We start from the raw sequence: 21,016 nt of genomic DNA, 5'->3' as shown, positions 1-21,016 counted from the left end.
TTAAAGTACATCTTTGTTGAATGATATAATTCCTTGAATAAAAATTATTTTGTGATGTCAATAATTTACCTTAAAGGACATCTTTGAATGTCAATAATAACCTTTATCAAAAGACGTCATCCATTTACCTCACTAAATTATTGAAAGAGGAGAGTCGGTGGTTTTCCATTGTATCCGGCGCGACTTGGATTCACTCTATCCACACTTGCTTAGGTGGTGTTGTATGCCTTTGAAAATTGTGGCCCAAGGATTTCACAATTGGAAAGTGATGCTCCCTGACTTGACTCGTGGTGGGTGCACAAACGTCCATGGGACATTTATGTCTTCGAACATCTCTTACCATTCCCTCTTCGTTAGACACTAGATAGGCCGGTGCAATGCTGCAGTCTCTCTCTCTCTCTCTCTCTCTATCTTTTTGACTTAAAAACTTATGTTCAAGTGATATGAATGTTTTTTTTATATATATAAATATAAAAAAACTTAGAGACTCCAGTATAAAATAAAAAATAAATGAATTGGCAGAAAAAAATTAACAATGTAAAAAAATAAAAAAAAATAATCTGATTCGAGCCAATCCAGGTTAACATGCAAAATCTATGACTTCATGATATCAGGATAATCTTATCGAAAATAAACTAAATAAAACTATGAAATTCAATTATCAAACAATCCAATATTAAATAAAAAAATTAAAAAATAATAATTAAAAAAACAAAGAAAAATGATCCGAATCAACCTGGGTTGAACTGTTAAACCTGTGATCGTGGACTCATGATTGGAATAACTCTAGAAGGGAAAGTGAGAAGAAATCACGAATATCAATTCTTAATAAATCAAATGTTAAATGATGAAAATGATTTTTTTAAAAAAAGACATACAAAATAACCTAAGTCAACTCGTGTTAACCTTTGAAACTTGTAACCCTAGTCATGAACCTATAACTAATCTCATAGAAGTCAAATCCTAAAAATAACAAAGAAAAATTATAAATCAACAAAATACTGAGGGATGAAATTGAAAAAAAATCAATAAAAAAAAGAATGGGGACTAAATTTGATGTAAAAATAATTTGAAATCAAATGTTAAGGAATGAAATTGAAAATAAAATTTAATTAGAAAAACTATATAAAAAAATAACAATCAAAAGAATGAGGATCAAATTTAATATAAAAATTAAATAAAATCAATTAATGAGAAAAAAAATTAAAGAAAATAATAAAAAAACCGAATAGTAATTATAAAAATAAAAACCAAATTAAATAGAATATGAAGATTAGATTAGTCTGAAAAAACATTTACATGACTAACCACCATTGCATCAAGCACTCTCGGAAAGGCAAAAGTGAAGTGGAGACGTAGATATTTTTAGTTTTAGCTTTGCAAAATGAGAAGCTTCATAGAATTTGTTGAAATCATTGAAAGAAACAGGACACAAAATTGGCATGAAAAATAACTTAGAGGAGTGTAAGCAACAACAAACCATTAATTAATGGGGTCCAGTTTGGACGGTGTGCTCTTTTTTTATTATTTTTATTATTAATATGAGTGTTGGATTGATTTGTATATATCTTAATTACTTTTATGAATTTTAAAATTAATAATTATATAAATTTTTAATTACTATAAAATTTATAAAATTTGGATTAATTAAGATAGTGTGGTCTTATTTACGTAAACCTGAAAGATTCTTCGACTAACAAAAAGACAAACTTTTCTCTATCATAAATGTTGCTTAAACAATTCGTTAAATCCATAATTTTCTTTTGCTTTCTCTAAATAAAGTGATCGATTCTGTTTTCACATGCCTAGTTAATTCCCTACGTCGACCTTTGAGTGGAAAGAAAACGTTCTTCGATTGAACCAAGAAATCAGCTTGTACACGTCCATGGAGGAGGAAGAAACAAGAAACTAAGCAGTGAAGGGTTAAAGGGGTGCAAATGGTTAATTTGTTTGACAGTCAAAAACTTTTTAAACTGAGAAAAACTAAACAATAATTGTACAATATCCATCACAGTAGCCAATCAGTTATTCTGGAAAAGGCACAGCTCCTGCCTGATACCAAAAAAGAAAAAAGAAAAAAAAGAAAGAACTTCTCATGGATAGGGTTGTTCTTAGATTTTAGCATTCCAACACAAGGCTTTAGGGAAATTGTTCTTCGATTTGCCATTATTTAGATGCTCATCATAGGATTATATGCGGATCTAAGAGCTAAAACAGCCCTTTCAATTTTTATCTTCAGATGCTCTTTCTCTTCTTCATCTACCTGCAAGACACAAAATTGCTGTCAACTTTCATGACCATGACGAAGTTTGAATATATAACTTCTTGGCAGAATTTCAATTGTGCTGTAATTAAATATTTTCTTTGAACAATTTATGTCAATATTTTTTTATCCACCACACATTGGTGTCACTTGAATTGAAATGATGAAGATGAGGAAGAAGAAAAGATGCTGACCTCTATCAAGACAGTCTTCTTGATCATCCCTGAGAGAGTTGTGATATTTGCTGTGATAATTTTCAGCTTCAAAGGTTCAAAAGCCTCACAAATCCTAATCATCGCGTCTGTTGTTTTACTACATGTCAAGCTCACGAACAGAGTTTTCTCTCCCATAGAAGTGACACTAAGCTGGAAAACAACACCAAAAAGTGTACCATAAGTAACACATAATAAAGCTTATTCCTAATCATTTGAGGTACAATTAGTGGGATGATATCTACTCTTTGATCTTCTGTAGGCTGGCAAAGGAAGTGGAGTGGATTTTAGAAACTTACTCCTCTAATGCTATCAGCTTGTTAAGAGATCTAGTGGAAGACCATGGAGAGTGCAGAATGAATTCAAATCTATTTTCAATTGCATTAAAGGGTAAAGTCACTCTCAGAGATGTTCCAAGGGAGGAAAATGATTTAGCTCATAGCTTAGCAAAAGAAAGCATAGGAAGGCAAGATAGGATGTTTCCAGGTTGTCATCTCTGCTTTTTTGTTAGCAGTAGTCACTTTCTTGTTGGCTTGTGCTTGTTTTAATGCATAATCATCATTTTTTTCACAAAAAATAAAATAAAATACAGAAAGAAGGAAATTGTGGGATAATTATTTTGCAAGGTAGAGAGAATCACTTACTTCGTGAACTTGAATAGGACAAGTACTTCTGGCCAGCCAGTGATCATAAATTTGGTCATGTCTTGTTCTCTTAGATCTTAACAGGACTGGTAGCTCATCCTCAATGTCAAAAGTATGATTTTTCTCCAATCTTCTGGATTCAAGTTCCCTTATATCAGCTTGGAGTCTCCTCTCTTGTTCTTGCAAATCTTGGATATACTTAATAGCATCTTTGATTACTGAAGCCTTATCCAACTAAATGTTGCAAACCCAGAAAGAAAAGAATATTAATAACTTTTCAAATCATACAAACGAAGTAATAGACATTGGAATTATTGATCAATAGATGTTGGGTTAAATCTTGAATATGACTATGACATGCATATTATATATATGTGTGTGTGTGTGTGATTAGTGAAATACTTTGCTGATTTTGGGGACAGCTTCTCTAAGTGCCAAGAGCTTGTCACTAAGCTTCTGCCTCCTGCTCCTCTCTGAAACAATATTTTTGGATGCTATTGTCTGAGTATTTCCATCCGGTGAGCTTGAATCATAGTACCCGACATTAAATTGCTGATTCATTTCCCAACTGTATCAAAATTAAACTACTTTTTTAAGTTGAAAACTCTGTAGTGAAAAACTGATAAACTTAACAGAAACTACAAAATAAGTAAAGTGTTTGAACGTCAAAAGCAAGAATCAATGCATGTGAGAAAGGGTACCTATAATCAAGGTCTTCATTCCAAAACCTGTTAGTCTCCCAGTAATTTTGGTACTCAAAATGATTATCAATAATTTCCATGGAAAGGTGGGGCTGTGTTGAAGGACAGAGAGAGAGAGCTCAATGAATCTTGCTTGAGATGTAGAGTGTGTTTCGCTTGCACAACCATGCAGGATTTGTGGGCTTTCCCTATATAGACAGCGTGAGCTATGGCCGGGGTTTCAAGAATAATATAAAATTATTTTTGTATGGTTAAGTAATTCTTTAAATTAAATTTTTAATATAAATTAAGTTTTGATCTATGGTGAGTTGGAATCTTACAACCTACTCTAACTATGCTTTCTAATTAATTAATAATATATATTCTTGGATGTTCTAAGCCTACAAAACTTGAATTGGATTACAATCACAAGTTAAGAATGACCTGAAAAGGAAGGGGAAAAAAAGTCTTCAAGAAAACAAAAAAGAAGAACACTGGGAAATGTGCTGTCCACAAATATTTCAGGGGTTATTTTCTGCCTGTCTTCCACGTATTGGAAAAAAGTCCCCACATCCAACTGTTTGCAGCTCTTGTGCCTCTGAAACCACTTATAATACAAATTTTTTTTTTCTTCGTGATAGAAGATGTTGAGCATTGTCATGGCAGATCATTATGCTTGACTCTTGTGATTATCTAACATGCAGTGGTCGTCTAGCTAGCTAGTACGTACGTAGCAAGACAACTGTACATGGTGCATTAGTTTCAATGAGAATATTTTTTGTTGCAAGGAAGTTGTACATTATAATCACACAAGTCATGAAAGAAAGATTTGCTACCATTGAAAATAATTAATTTTCTAGTTGTGGGCACAGATCAAATTGAAAATTCCTTGGCATAGGGCCACCTGTTGTAATTAGTTGAGAGTTTATAATTATGTATGAATGAGATGTATAAATATAATTGAAGTCAAATAATATATTTTTTATTATTTTTATTGGATTTTTAATTCCATTTCTAATTGAAATAAAATCTTAAGAATTAAAAATCCAAATATTCTATTTTTTGGTATTAATATAAAATGAAATCGATCATATATTGTTTTTCATTTAAGAAATTAAAACAATTAGAAAAACTAAACAAATACATCGTTATAATAATCCCCACCACAATAACAAATTCATCACATTTCTTAGTAAAACAAACTAGTATATATTTTTCATCATCACACATAACATTACACACCTTAAGAACAACAATAAAATTAGAAAAAAAATAATGGATAACAACAAAAAAAACAAAATAATTACGTACTACATCTAATCCAAATAATTCACCCTAATATTTATCAATACAAAAAAAATTATTTAGAAACTGTAAAGGGAAAATAAAAGGAAAAACAATATAAAAAGGGAAAAAATAAGAGCAAAGTAAAATAATTACAAAGAGAGAAATTAATAAAAAATTTGAAGAGAGAATAAAACTGTAAAAATGGGTTTGTTTGATAGATGAAAAGAATAAGAAAATAAAAGGAGAGAGATGACGGAGAGAAAATAAGAGATGGGTATTACATAAATGCAAGAGAGTGTGAGAGGAAATAAGAGAAAGGAAGTGAGAAGGAAGGAATTTTGAGGTTATATAGAACTAATTTTAGATAAAATCTGAACGAGTAACAAAATTATTGATGAAATATTCTGTCCCTAATTTGAATTCTTTCTTACAAGTGTTGTAACCCATTTTTGGGTCCCCAAATAAATGAAATAAAATAAATAGCCAAAGGAGGTTAGAAAAATAACAGGAGGCAGAAGCGCTCAGCAAATGGTCAGAAAAATCGGTCAAGGAGGTTAAAAATACAAAGATTGGATTTTTGACAGTATATTCTTGAAGGATGAGAGCCATGTTGAGAAGGAAATTTGAATTTTGAGGAGAAAAGCCCAAGTTTGGATGTTTATAGACTTAATTGGATTTTTAATTGATTTTATAGGGGATTTGATTGCAAGAAAATTGATTTTTAAGTCAATTTAGGCTTTAATTGAAAGAAATTTAAGTTCTGGGGCCAAAATATAGTTTTTAGGAATTTATTGGGTCAAATCAGGGGTTTAATTGAATAAATATTGAAGTTTAATGACCAATTAGGGGTTTAATTCAAAAAATCGAAACCAGGGACCAATTTGGAAAAACCGGGTAAATAGAGGGGGCTGTTTTACTTTGGTTCAGGGGCCTAATTGAAGAAATTGGAAGTTTATTGATCAATTGAGGGCTTAATTGCATAAATCAGAGGCCAAGGACTAAAGTGAAAAACGCGGCCAACTATAGGGGCGGAGATCGAATTTGGCAGGGATACAATTGAAATGAACAAGAAATGATAGAGGACTGATTTGAAGTTTGGCTCATTTAAATGAAACGGCCAGAACAGTGTCGTTTTGAACGACACTGTTCATCTTCCTCCTTCCCCCGTTGAACAACAACAGAAGACAAAAACCATTTTCAAAAACCGTCCCGCCTCTCTCTCCTCGTCCCCACCGAAGCCCCACACCTTTAGACCACCGAACGGGTCACTAGCCGACCAGCCGTTGCGTGATTGAAGGCGCACCTGCTCCATTTTTTTCCTATAAATAAAGAGAGACCGAGGGGGAAGGAAAAAAAGAAGAGAAAAAGAACGCAGGAGAGAGAGGAGAGGAGAGAGAACAAACAAGAGAGAGGGAAAAGAGGAAGGAATAAACCGAAAACAAAGAAAAGAAAACCGAAAACAAAGAGAAAGGAAGAAAAAAGGGGGAAGGGAGGAGAGAACCCGAAGAAAAAACCGGAGGAAGAATTGGAGAAAGAAGGCAGGAGAGAGAGAGGAGGGGAGAAATAACATAGAAGCAGTAGAGAAGAGGAAGAGCCAACCTTCGGTCAGCAACCACCAGCAAAACCACCACCAGCACCACTGTCAGCTCCTCTACCCAAGCTCATCGTCGCAGGTAACTCTTCCCCTGTTCATCTTCTTGCATGCAGAACGTGCACTGTGCACGTTCTGCAAGCAAGAAATTAATTAGCTGGTTACTGTGCAGGGGCACAGTAACCTGCTAATTAATTCCCCTGGTTACTATGCAGGTCTAATTAATTAACATGTTACTGTGCAGGTGCACAGTAGCCACCTAATTAATTAACGGGTTACTGTGCTTATATACAGTAACCCGGTTACTATTTGTGCACAGTACCCCGTCACTATTTGTGTACAGTATCTCAGTCACTGTTGTGTACAGTATCCCGTCACAGAAGAAGCATGATGGCATGTTGGGCCGATATCGGCCCAACCCAGTCTGGGCCGAGATCGGCCCAACCTTTCTTTGTTGGGCTGGGCCGGCCCATTTTGGGCCGGCCCAGCCCGATTTGTTTTTATATTATATATTATATATTATAATTTGTTATAATATATGTGTGTATATATGTGTATATATATATATATATATATATATAAAATATGATAATTAAAAATATATATATATTTGGAAAAATCTAAAAAATATGGTTGATTTTTTTGCATATTTTTATCAAAGTGGTTTAATGTTGGTTTGTATTTTTATACCGTAAAGATACAAAACCAGTGTTAAAAATACCCGGTTTTCGTCGAAATATCAAAGATTTTCAGAAAAAAAAAATTGTTTTTTTGTTTTAAAATACGGCCTAGTCTCTCCAATATATATATATAAATATTATAACATCATATTTTTACACAACAAAGGAAATTTTCAAAAAAACAATATATGTATTAGCATGCATTTTGGCTTTAATAACCAGTTTATTTAAGCCATGAGAACTAGGCCAATATTTCAAAAATTCTAAAAAAATCTTTCGTTTTCTTTTAGTATTCGGGATTACGAATTTATACGTAAAACGTATTCCTAAATATTAATAATAAAGTTTTGGTATAGACATTAGAACGGTTAGGACTTTACCCGAGAAGATAAAGACCTTCTTACTGAGGAGGATTTTTCTTGAACCATAGACAGACCAACAACTAGGAAAACACGAAAACACCTTAAATTTTATCAGACAATAAAACGATGCAGCTTACCTTAGGTAGGGCGTATTTGGGGTGCTAATACCTTCCCTTTACGCAACCAGTCCCCGTACCCGATCTCTGAGACCAGTTAGGGTTCCTAGTGACCAAAATACTAGATGGCGACTCCCATTCCATTTTCTACAAAGACAATATTTTTTTTGTATCCCCATAGATATAGATAAATTTACATTGTAGATCTAAGAAAATGGAAAAAACTTCAATAGATTTTCGCCGCGACGCCGCAAACGTGCGACAACAAGGATTTCGGTTAAAAGGGAAATAAAAATTTGAAATTATTTTTCAAGTTGTTTAAAATATTTGTGACCTAATTATTGTTGGAAATTAGAATCTCTTTTTAAATTAATGCTATAATTTATATCATTAGAGTTCCGTCGCTAATTATACCTGCATTTAGCGACGGAACTAATTTGATCACTAATTTTCGCTGTAATTCAATTTTTTTCAATGATAACGATACCTTTGGCTCTTGTTCAATGAAAGAAACTGAAAATAAAAACGAAAAACAAAACGAGAACCCAATATATATATATATATATATATATATATATATATATATATATATATATATATATATATATATATGATCTGGCTAAGGAACCAATTAGCCAGCTAAGAACTGATTCGCGCGGTAGCATACAGTCAAAACAAAAGGTAGAAGCAAACAACATATTCAAAAAGTACTTAATGTAATGGAACTACAGTAGGAATGTGGCCTATAATTCCCCGTTCAACTTTCCTTCTATACTCTAGTTAGCTAATTAAACACTAGTACTGCTTAATGGTGATGTTTGATTAAGCAGTCTGCTTTGTCTGGTGCTCACACACTTGGCTAGCAATAAGCTTGGGGTCCCTGCGTTTTGGAACTGTACAAATTAAGTGCGTATATGTTATCCTCTTCGGTTACTAAATGAGAAACAGAAGAGCCTTCAATCTACACAATTTTGGCCAGATCTCAGAAAAAATGGCAAAGGCAAGAAAATAATAGTGAAGCCCAAGTTTGGTTTATTTGGGAGTGGGAAGGTACAACTATTAGTGAAAATCATATTCGTCAAACTTTATCTAACAGGTCAAGATCTGGAACCTAACTTTTATCGAGTTCATAGTTGAATTAAACAAGTTATTGACTTGAAGGAATCTAATTAATCTCCTAGACTTTTAATAATATAGATCACTCGGTTAAACTCAATCTAAACTCAATTGGATCAATACCAAGAAAAAAAACGAGTGAAATATTGTTGGTTTAATAAAATTAATTGATCCAAATTAACTAAGTAACAAACCCGCAAATTGATTGATCAACCCAATGACATAGGATCTTTCCGAGCTGGTCTCCAATCTAATTACAATTATGATAAAAATCTGTTGTTTTGGATAGGATACGATGCCATTGAAGTATATAGTTTGTGTAAACTCCCGGATGCTTATTACCAGTCGAGTCTTTGTTTTGAAAATGAGAAGCAAAATACCATTGACAGTTTGTGTAATTTCGAGCACAGCAGGAAGACAAGTCATTCAAAAATTGACTTGTTAACAAAGCAATATCTGATAAATGCAATGCATATATGCATAGCTTACCTGGAGACGTCAAACTAGTAGAAAACGCGCTTTCAAGAATATTAATTAGCACAAACAGACAGGCACATTCGAGTCATAGAAAATAAGAGATGGGTATTATGGGTTGTGATTGGGAATATTCCTATCAAATCGTGTTTTTAAACTTTTTTTAATATTTTTGTTTTAAATTATTTTTTTGTTTTTTAATCCTCTCGATATATTAATATTAAAAATAAAAAAAATATTATTATAATATATTTTTAAATAAAAAATATATTTAAAAATAATCTCTACCAGACTCTTTAAGCATGCCTAAATAGAACAAAAAAGAGGGAAAAGAGGAAATAAGAGAAACGAATTGAGAGAGAAGGGATTTTGAGGTTATAAAGAGATACCCTTCACAGGAGGAAAATTTTCTTCAGATGGGAGGAAACTAAATCCTAGACAAAATTTGAATTAGTTACGGAATTAACGATGAAATATTTAATCTGTAGTTTAAATTCTTTTTTACGAGAATTTTTGTTAACAGAAAAGTAAAATTTTGAAAATAAATTACAAAATTTTAAAGTATTTATGACATATAACTACGGATAGAGATTATTTCAAAAAACAATAATTAAAAAATATTTTTTTCAAGTGATTTAAAACATTCCTGACAAGATTACTTACTAAAATTAGTCTGTTTATTTTTGTAATTAGCAATGAAATTTATTACGCCAGAGTTTCATCAGTAATTCCGTCCATATTTAACGAACAGATTATTTCCATCACTAATATCCATCCGTCCGTAATTCCTGATCATGATAATAGCGGTGGTACTAGTCAGTCCCCAGTGGCCCAGCCTGCCTCCACCACTGCTAAGGTACTCCATCTGATTTACTCGAAAAAAGAAGTGACCGATGCCGACGATTGAAACTGAAAAAAATAAAAATAAATAAATAACAGAAAAATATATTAAAACCCAATATTTTTTTTTTCTGATATATATATATATATATATATATATATATATATGAAATAGGAAAACAAGAAGGAATATAACATGAACTGGCCAAGGAACCAATTAGCCAGCAAAGAACAGACTCACCAGCATCTACACAAAACAAAAACTAGAAGCAAACAACATATTCAAAAATCCACCATACGCTGCGGCCTATTAATTCCTCGTTCAACTGTTCTTCTTTATTCTAGTTAGCTAATTAAAGCAAATACTACTGCATGCTTTGTCTGGTGCCTATGGGCATGGAGGAGATCACACACACACTTGGCTAGTTACAAAATTGGGGTCCTGCATTTTGAAATTCTGGCAAATTAGGAACAAGAATGTCATTTTCTTTGGGTACTTAGAGTGTGATTGATTGTTTTTTTATTTTTGTCAAAAAAATATCTTTGAGATTTTTTTATATTTTTAAATGGTTTTGATGTGTTGAAGTTAAAAATAAATTTTATAAAAAATATTATTTATATATATATATATATTAAAAAATATTTTAAAAAATAATTACTACCATAATTTTAAATACTAACTCAATCAAAAATAGAAGGGCCTCAAATAATTTTTGGCAAAGTCAAGAAAATGACCCCCCAAATAGTGAAGCCTTTGTTTGGTTTTATTGTGTAAGGGACTATACAACTATATATTGGCTCTGGTGGGTTAGGTTTACATGCAAAACTCGAGATCTAAACTTGATCCGGACAAGGTTTTTAGTTGTACTAGGTAGGATATTGACTTAGTAAAATTCAATTGATCTGACTAGATTTTTAATAATGTGTTTAACTCGATTAAATTCAAGGGGTCAACCGGATTTTGTCAATCAATATCTTATCTAATTTAATTAGAAACTCAACCAAATCAGGTTTCGAGTCAGGTTAACAGCGAGAGAAAAAATGTTGTTTTAATAATAACGATTGTTCCGAGTTAATCTGATGACTTATAAGCTGATTTAATTATCTAGGGCCCTTTTCAGATCAATTTCCGAGTTGTGTAACTATTATGATGAAAATTCCTTGTTTTGTATTATATACAAGGCCATTGAATTATATAATTTGTAGCTTCCGGATGCTTAAGGTTTATTTGGGATTGTGGTAGTGATAATGGTTCAAAATAATTTTTACTTAGAAATATATTAAAATAAAATTATTTTATTTTTAAAAAATTATTTTTAACATTAACACATTAAAATAATTTGAAAACATAAAAAAAAATTCAAAAAAAAAATTCAAAATTGTTGGAATCCGGTCCGAACACACCCTTAATATTTACTAGTTGAGGCTTGGTCAACGAAATGAGAAACAGAAGACCGTTAACAATGTATAATTTCGGGCACAGAGAAGAGTACTGGTTGTCGTCGGCAGGAAGAATAATCATCGGCGTGTTCGCAAAGCATCCATGTATTTATTTTGACAAGTGCATGCATCGCTTTCCTAGGGACCTCACTGCTAGAATATTTTTATAAAAATTCAAAATTTTATGGTGTTATTATAATAAAATAATTGTTTTTTTAATATTAATTGCATGCATTTACAACATTTTATATGAATTTTAATTGTTTTTTAATTGCATGCATTTACACTATATATTTTAATTAACCTTTCTAATTATCCTTTAATTACATGCATTTACAATATTTTAATTTCACTTCTAATTGTCCTTTAATTGCATTGAGTTACAAAACATTATATGAATAATACATATTTTCTTGATTATCATAAAAGAAACATTATTGAATATAATATATTATAAAAACTATCTTCAATTAGCTGAAAATTATCCATCTCCAAAAAATACTTATTTTGGCTTCTTTGTATTTTTTTTCTTCAAACAAGCTTAAACCATATCATACAATTTATTTTGTTATTCTATTTGGGCAAGAGGGCCGGGATGCTTTTCTGGAGTTTCAAGTCTTCCAAGTAGTGCAAACTTGTGATGACTTGGCAAGGTAACTAAGTTTATTGTATCTCTCAGACTGCGTGCAATATTTTTATTGATCTGTTGCATTAAATTAATTTTATGCAGATAATGTATATTGTTTTGAGAAATCAACCTGCTTATTTCTGAAGTCATTCACTTAAATAGTTTTTAAAATTATAATTAAAAGTGTTTTTCTTAAATTTATTTTTTTAAATCACAACTACAAAAAAACTACTATAATACCAAACATACACCAATTTAATTAGATTTAACGAGTTGATCTGATCATTAAGAAGGTATATTTTTTTATAATTTGCTCGATTAAGACTTTGAAACTCATATCCAAATAAATTTATTAAATTATTGAGATGAATTTATTAAATTACTCTTTAGGTTGATGTGAAGAATAAGTTCTTAATAAAATCTTAAAAAAAAAAGATTTTAATTTGAATTAATGTGTAAAATAGCTTGAACACATTCATTATCATCAAACACACACTAACTTGGTTAGCGTTAACAGGTTGATTGATCATTAAGAAGGTGTGTGTGTGTGTATTGATATATATTGATTTGCTAGATTGAGACTTTAGGACCCGTATTGGGTTAAATTTATTAAATTATTCTAAATATGCTAAGTTGATATGAACAATAAGAACACTACTTGCCGAGGCAGGAGACGGTCCCCAACCATGGTACGACAAGATTCCTCTGAATTCCTAGGTACCACCAATAATTTCGTGCCTCCTCCGTTGGTGTTTTTGAATCCTTGTAGTTGCACCGGCCGAGGAAAGTTCTTTGCCAGTAAAGTCAATGGCCATTATCGATTTGGATGTCAATTGTCAATCTTTTCAAAGAGACTATAAACCAATTATATATTGCGATAAATTTCCAAGCGATTACGAATGGTGTTCATGCAATCCATAATGAAAAGTTGAAATTACGAATGGTTTTTCTTTTGAAAAAAATTGAAAAATAGGGTCAGAAATTAGGTAATAAGTTAATAACAATTATTATGGAATCCAATGAAGCTGAGCTATACTGCAATTAAAAAGGCTATGGAAATTAGTGCTGCATCTTTATTCTCACTGCAGGTTACCTGGATTATAGAATCATACTCCAACAATGTTGTGGCTTTGATGCTGTGGAGCTTTTTAAACCCGCCTGGTGGCCGGTCCAGTCTAAGACTTGAATTTTAGGTTTTGATACGGTCAATTTTGTTTATTAAATCAAAACAGCGTTGTTTTAGAGAAAAAAATCAACGGGTTGCAACCGGGTTTCGACCGGGTCTTGATGAGTCAACCGGGTAGCCAGGTCAATCCGTCGGGTCACCCCGGGTTTTACCTTTTCTTATTTTTTCTTAAACCCGGCCTGGTTCCAGCACTGGATCGACCCACCGGACCGGGTTTGAAAACTATGCTTTGGAGGTTTCAAATTTGTTTAATTCTATATCCATGCTAGCTAAGGAGTTACGATGCAACTTGTGTTTCATAATTTCTTTAATATTTTTTATTTATTTTTTTAATTATTTTTATGTGTTGATGTCAAAAATAATTTTTTAAAAAATAAAAAATTATTATTTTAATGTATTTCCAAACAAAAAATACTTTAAAAATTAATAATTACCAAACTCTCAAACACCCCTTTCAGTCTTTAAAATCAATTAGTTTTAGTCATGTATTTAGAGAAGCAAATTAGTTTTTTAATTGCACATGACTAATGTCTTTCATTCATTCATTTTTTTCCCTCACATGTAATTATATAATTACGTTTTAAACTTGATTTTGTAAAATTTAAAATAATCTATATTTTTAATCATGAAAATTTAATTTTCATTAATGAAGACTTAATTTTCATTTATTTTAATGGCCAATATCGATTTGGATGTCAATTGTCAGTCTTTTCAAAGAGACTATAAATCAATTACTGCGATAAATTTCCAAGCAATTACGAATGGTGTGAATTACGAATTGTAAATTGTGTTTTTGTCGTTGATACATTCCCTATCACTTGGAATTACGAATGGTGTAAATTACGATCGTTATAACCATATCAGGACACGTCCTGGAAATTGATGAAATGAATATGCTTATTTAAAATCTAATAAAGTGTTCACATCAACTTTTATGTATATACTTAGCTATGTAACCAGTGTTCTGTCACGGGATGAATAAAAAAGAATGGAAGAAAAAAATAATATTCAACCAACCAAAACGAGCTTAAAAAAAAAAACAATGTTGAATAATGATAATAAAAAAAAAAGTAAAAAAATGATGTCAATCTTGTTAATCCATTAAGCATGTGACTGGAGTTATTTGACCAGATAAACAATAAACTTGGAAAAACCTTGAAATCTAATTTTAAACTAATCAAACGTTGAAGAATTAAATTGAAAAAAAAAATTAACATACAAAAGGAAAAAAATAGAAATTATAAGTTAAAAAAAAAAGATCTCAGGTTGCTCGAGTAAACCCGTCTAACTTATGGGTCAGGTTATGAGACCGAGATAACCCGACCAAAAGTAAAATAAAGAAAATAACATTTTTTTTTAAAAAAAAACGATGTTGAATGTTGAATCATGAGATGGAAAAAAATTAGAAAAATTGCATTTATAAGTAAAAAAAAAAGACTTGAGCCCACCCGGGTGAACTCGTCATACCCACGATTAAGGTCATGAAATTGCAATAACCCTACAGCAAAGGGAAAATGATGAAAATCACAAACCCTATTTTTTTAAAAAAAAAAACAATGTCAAATTATGATATGGAAAAAAAATAAGTAAAAAAAAAAACACAATGCCTACCCTTGTTAGCTTATAAAACTCGAGCCCTGGGTCATTTGATCGAAAGCATCAAATATGAAAAAACCACGAAGATCAATTCTCAACAAATTAAATATTGACAGAAAAAAAAATCAATAATACAAAAGGATCCAAAAGAACAAATTAGTTATTAAAAGGCAAAAAAAGAGCGTGAACCACTTAGGTTAATCCATCAAACCCACATGTCAGGTCATGAGATCAAGATAATTCTATAAAAATAAAAAAAAAATAAAATCATAAAGCCTATTTTTTAAAAAAACCAACATTGAGTAACGAGACCGAAAAAGAAAAAAAAATCTAAAAAATATAGGAACCCATGACAGCTTATAAAACTCGTGTCCCATGCCATTTGATTGGAGGCACCAAATCCGAAAAAAACCACAATTCCTAAATTTTAAAAAATAATTTGTTAAAATGATGAAATTGAAAAAAAAAACAATTACAAAAAAATTCAAAAGAAAAAATAGAAGTTAAGAGAATGGTGATAAAATTTGAAAGAAAACAATTGAAAGGGTATATAATTTTGGATTGAAGGGCTAAATTGAAAAAGAAAAATAAATTCCATAAAACAAACCACAAAAAGAATGAGGATCAAATCTAAAAAACTAACAAATAAAAAATATTGATTGAAGAATAAAATTGAAAACAATTGAAACTTTACAAAAAAAAAAAAGGCAAGGAAAAAATGAAGAAAAAAAAACTAGGACCAAATTTGAAAATAAAAATTCTAGATTGAAGGGTGCAAAAAAAAAACAAAAAAAAAACTTATAAAAGAGCCAATGATAAAAATTAACAAATCCAAGGAATGAGGATCGATATAAAAATATACTCAACCAGGAGGGTACCTTGAAATTTTAAATGTTAGGAGCGAATCTCGAGAGAGGAGAGAGAAAAGAAAAAAAAACATCTCCGACAATAATTTATCCATAAAAAAATAAAATGCGTTGTCTAGGATGGAAGGGAATATCATGAGGTATCCAATGATACGTTGAAAGGAATGTTGTGGTCGTTGAATGAAGGCGCACATACACCCTTGAAGAGCGGCGACCTCTCATACATGTCTGACAACTTTTTTTTTTAATCACTTCAAAAGACCAATCTATGCCTCAACTAATTGCTTATAACTAAAAAATCCATGTGAAAAAATGAAATTGCCCTTAAACCAAGTCTAAATAAATTTCGAGACAAAGTTTTATCCTGTGATTTTACTATGTTATGAATAATGAAAATATAAAAATGCCCCCAAAGCAAACCTTAACTAATTCTAACATAAAGGATAAGGATAAGGTAGTAATTAAAATGTGCAAAAAGACATGAAATCTAAAAACAAAAACCCTAGCAACCAAATATATGAGTGTTTTCTCTAGGGGGCAGTGAAGGTTTTTCACTATTCAAAAAAAAAGAAAAAGAAGATGAAGATACATTAATTATATCCCCACTAAAAAAAAAATGACAAATGAATTATATATAAAAAAAAAAAACTATTTTACCCCTAAACTTACCCTTCTGACGTGATTTGAAAAAAGATAACCTTATCATTTTATTATTATAATCCACAATGAATTATCTCTTGTGGTACAATGTTTTCTCCATGCCCTATAGTGTTTTTGTTTATATATATATATATATAATTGAGTATTTCTCTTCTTGCCCTCAAAATAAAATCATATTTATTTTCAAAAAAATTCCATCCTTCTCTTCTCTAAATATTTAAGACCTCATTACATACTCATATTTTCTAAATTATTATTAAAAAAAACTATCGTATATTAGTTTAATCTTCTAGGGCATGATAATCGGGCAACAATCATTTTCAAGTTAACCATCAATCTTAGCTGGATTACAGTGTGAGATGTTTCATTTATGAGTATATGGATATGATCCACCGACTAAAGCTTAAGAAGTTAATTAGGTTCAAAGGTACATCACTTCTATAATAATTTAAATGATGAATATGAAATGCTGAATAAATGATGAATATGAAAGAAGTTAATTAGGCCATAGCTTTTGATTTGAGAGTTCAATTAAAAATAAACGATGAATATGAAATGCTAATTTAAAGCTTCATAGAATAATGATAATGCAAATTAAAGGCATCGAAGCTTATTTTTAAGATTAAAATTAACTCTGAAAATCCATTTAAAAAATTTAGATTGCTCCTATTTAAAAAATTATAACTTTCTAATATATTATTTTGTGCATGCGTTTTGAATGTTTTCAGACTTGTTATTGATTTTTATCCCTTTTTACTATTTTGCTTTTTTTTCAAATGATGTTTATATCTTTTTTTTTCTAACTCATAATCTTTCATAAAAAACTTCCTCTATTAAAACTCAAATCACATATTTATTTTATTATTTTTATAAAAACTATAAGATATACCATAGATTTTTCATGTCCTATACTCATCTATTTTTTAGTAACTTTATGTGTGAACGTACGTGCGAGTGATTATTATTAGCCATTTCATTTCGTCAAACTATATATTACAAGTTTTTTAAGAGCAAATAATATATTATTAAATATAAATCAGCTGTTGATTCTTAAATTCCATGGGCTAATACTTGACAAAGGAAAGGGACGTAATTAATTTCATATGCTGTGGTGTGCGAAAGAAGGAGATTATTTGTTTCATCATTCTGTGCGGCGCGACTTTGATGCACCCTGTCCACACTTGCTGACATGGTGTTGTAGCTTTTTTGATGAACGTGTGGAAATTACGGCTCAAAGTAAAGTAATTCCTTGTTTTCTGTTTGAGAATAAAATGACGACTTCTTGACTTGACTCGTGGTGGATACTCCAACACATTGGTGCCTTGGTGGGGGGTCTCTTGTCCGAACTCCCTCGTCGTGAATTAAGAATTTTTTCCACTGCAAAATTGCTATATGGATGCCGAACTTGTCTTATGCTCTTGTTGTGCCCTTTAAAACATCATAATGTCGTCACACGTTATCATAATGTCATTACACGTTATTCGTAGTTACATGAAATAAATAGTGGTCGGTCCAATACGGAGCACATAAAATCATGACGATAATACTAACCAAAGTAATAATTGGATCAAATCCAACTGATAATAGGGGAGTAAATGAATAGAAATGTTCCATCACTATTCGTCTGCAATTCACTAAATGAACTTCTATTTCTGTCTTGTTAGCCATGCAAGATCAGTAAAGAAAAGGGATTTCACTGCTCAACGATCTTCTTCTTGCAGTGTTGAATGGAGTTTGCTTGATTCAGCACAATGAATATTCAAAGTATTGGGAACTTAAGAAATATGGCAGACACACTGTTAAATCTTGCAACATCATCATTGACAGAATTGAATACCCTGTGTGTTCTTTGTCAAAGAACCATCTTAACCCAATAGCTTAAGCTGTTAAGTGAGATCTCAGGATATAATTTATATTATTCTCTAACACACCCCCTCAAGTGAAAGTCCTTTGAGCTTGAAACTTGCACATGCCCACTTTACCTTGTGCTTAATTTTTATCAAATAAATAAGGATGGTAAGATTCGAACTCATGACCGCTTGGTTATCAAGGCTCTGATACCATGTCAAATAACCATCTCAACCCAATAGTTTAAGCTGTTAAGTGAGATCCCAGGATATGATTTATATTATTCTTTAACATCCTTTTCATTAATAATATTAATGGAAAGGTATAGCTCCACCAAATATTGAGGTATTTTTACGGTTGTTACTTTATACAATAATATCAACTAGGAACTTCCTTGTAAATACTAGAAATCTCATTGACATTGAGCAAACAATCTGTTCACTTTGTGCTGCTGAAAGAGAATCTGTTGAACATCTTTTCCTCCACTATTACGAGTCTTAGAGACTTTTGAGCGGTTTTATGCATTGGTTAGGCTTACAACGGTGCGTGTCGAGTACTACAGAACAGCTTTTGATACAGTGAAGTGTCCTTGTAAGAGGTAAGTCTCAAACATCAAGCTGTCATCATTCTGGCTTATGGAGTTTTGTGGGGGTATTTGGATGGCTAGCAACAAATTGATCATCCATGATGAGTTGCCATATTGGAATCCAATTTTGGAGTTAATTTTACGTTGTCTGGCTTTACTGTTGATGGAAACTTTAGGTACACAAGGTTAGAGACTTATTCAAGGAACCAGAAGGTATACGAAATGGACTAATAATTAATGACCTTCATAGAGAATTTCTTCTTCTAGGTTAAGCAAGCTCCTTTTTTTTTGTATATAAGATCATGTGTTCCTTCTTTTGCTAGTTTGCCATCAACTTGCACTAGCTTTATTAATAAATTCTCTTGATTATTATAAAAAAAAAACTAAAAAAGGGATCCCTGAGAAAGCAAAGCAAGTTTATTAATAATTAAAATTGACAACAATAAAAAGACAATTGAAAAAAAAAACAAAATAACATAGAATAATAAATAATTTTATATTATTCCCTAACGTATTATATATATCAAATAAAAATATTTTAAGTTTAAAACTTGTATAAATCTATAACTATCTTGTGCAAAATTTTAATAATAGAAAATAAAAATGACGAGTTTTAAATTTGCAATTGTTGATATCATTAAAATCAAATGTTAATCGCACCATCTGAATTACATTAATCGACAATCAGTAATTCTTATTGAAGAAAGCAAGTCTTGAACATAAAAGTGACAAGTTCATTTCATTTTACAACTAAAGAAAAACAGAGATGAAAAAAATTATTTAAACTAATTGGATATGGTGGCAATAGTGCAATCGTTCTTCAGTTTTCTATTAGCTACATGCTTCGAGGGTTATATGGACCGCTTAGAGCCGAAATAGCTCTTTCAATTTTTAACTTTAGATGATCTCTCTCTTCTACATCTGCCCGCAAGACTAATCAGTATCAGATTCCATGATAATTGTTGCAGGGGACATTTCGATGAATTAAAGGTAAAAAATGTCCAGGTACAAGATAAGATGGAATATCCAGGTTTTAGCCCCTTCTCCTCAACAATTTGGCTATCTATTGCCCCACCAAAAATTCAAGCCTTTATGTGGCTGATACTCCATGATGGCTTGAGTAATGTTTATATGCATTGACTATTATATATATTTTTTTCAATGCCAACACAATGCTATAACAACAGAATTCTCATCAGCTTAACGTTTGGCATTGCAATCTACATGTACATGAGCAAAAAGTCTTTATTTTTATTATATCAAAATAGAATTATATAATATGTATTTATAATAGATCATAGATCGTCCAAGAAAACCTAGCTAGCCATCCAAGAAGTATTAATACATCAACGAAAGCATTGCCCCTTCATCTCTCAATATATTAATCGTCTTTGGTAACAAAACAAGAAATAAATTACAAAAGGATAAATATTTGTATTCTACTTCGAACAGCCTATGACTCACAAACTATAACAAATATTCACTAACAACATCTTAACCCTAACACATGCAGGGTCATCCTGTTGTTAAAATACATTTTACCCTGGATTTGTACACGTATCTCTCTTGACTATGCTCTTGGCATGACAGATCCAGGAAGTAAACAAATACCTATGCTTTTTGTAAAATTAATTCAAGTTGATTGGGGTGCAAAAGAAGGAGATCATTTGTTTCATAGCTCTGTGCGGCGCGACTTTGATTCACCCTGTCCACACGTGCTGACGTGGTGTTGTAGCTTCTGGGAAATTATGGCTCAAAGATTCCAATGTTAGAAGGAAAGTGACGCCTTCTTTTTTGTTTGAGAATAGAGAGAAGACTTCTTGACTTGACACAGTGCTAATTACCACAGTATAAAACCGAGCATAACGTATAATCCCATCAAGTAATTATTGAAGAGAGAAAGATCAAATGCTAATTGCACAATCTGAATCTGAATTACAA

At 31.3% G+C, this 21,016-nt stretch overlaps 1 protein-coding gene across 1 annotated transcript; it reads right to left on the bottom strand.

Annotated features, from left to right (window-relative positions):
- Positions 1-1,945: 1,945 nt before the first annotated feature.
- LOC7490494 (transcription factor bHLH35) lies at positions 1,946-4,008 on the bottom strand. The gene is made up of 5 exons (XM_024590002.2): positions 3,821-4,008; positions 3,522-3,687; positions 3,120-3,353; positions 2,458-2,628; positions 1,946-2,263 (listed from the first exon to the last, which is right to left on the bottom strand). The coding sequence occupies exons 1-5, from the start codon at positions 3,898-3,900 to the stop codon at positions 2,171-2,173; spliced, it is 744 nt and encodes a 247-aa protein (XP_024445770.2). The 5' UTR covers positions 3,901-4,008; the 3' UTR covers positions 1,946-2,170.
- Positions 4,009-21,016: the final 17,008 nt, after the last annotated feature.

Source organism: Populus trichocarpa, chromosome 18, assembly GCF_000002775.5.
Source record: "Populus trichocarpa isolate Nisqually-1 chromosome 18, P.trichocarpa_v4.1, whole genome shotgun sequence".
In the NCBI taxonomy this organism is placed as follows: Eukaryota; Viridiplantae; Streptophyta; class Magnoliopsida; order Malpighiales; family Salicaceae; genus Populus; species Populus trichocarpa.
The sequence above is the reverse complement of the archived record's forward strand: the minus strand, read 5'-3'. Positions and strand labels throughout refer to the sequence as shown.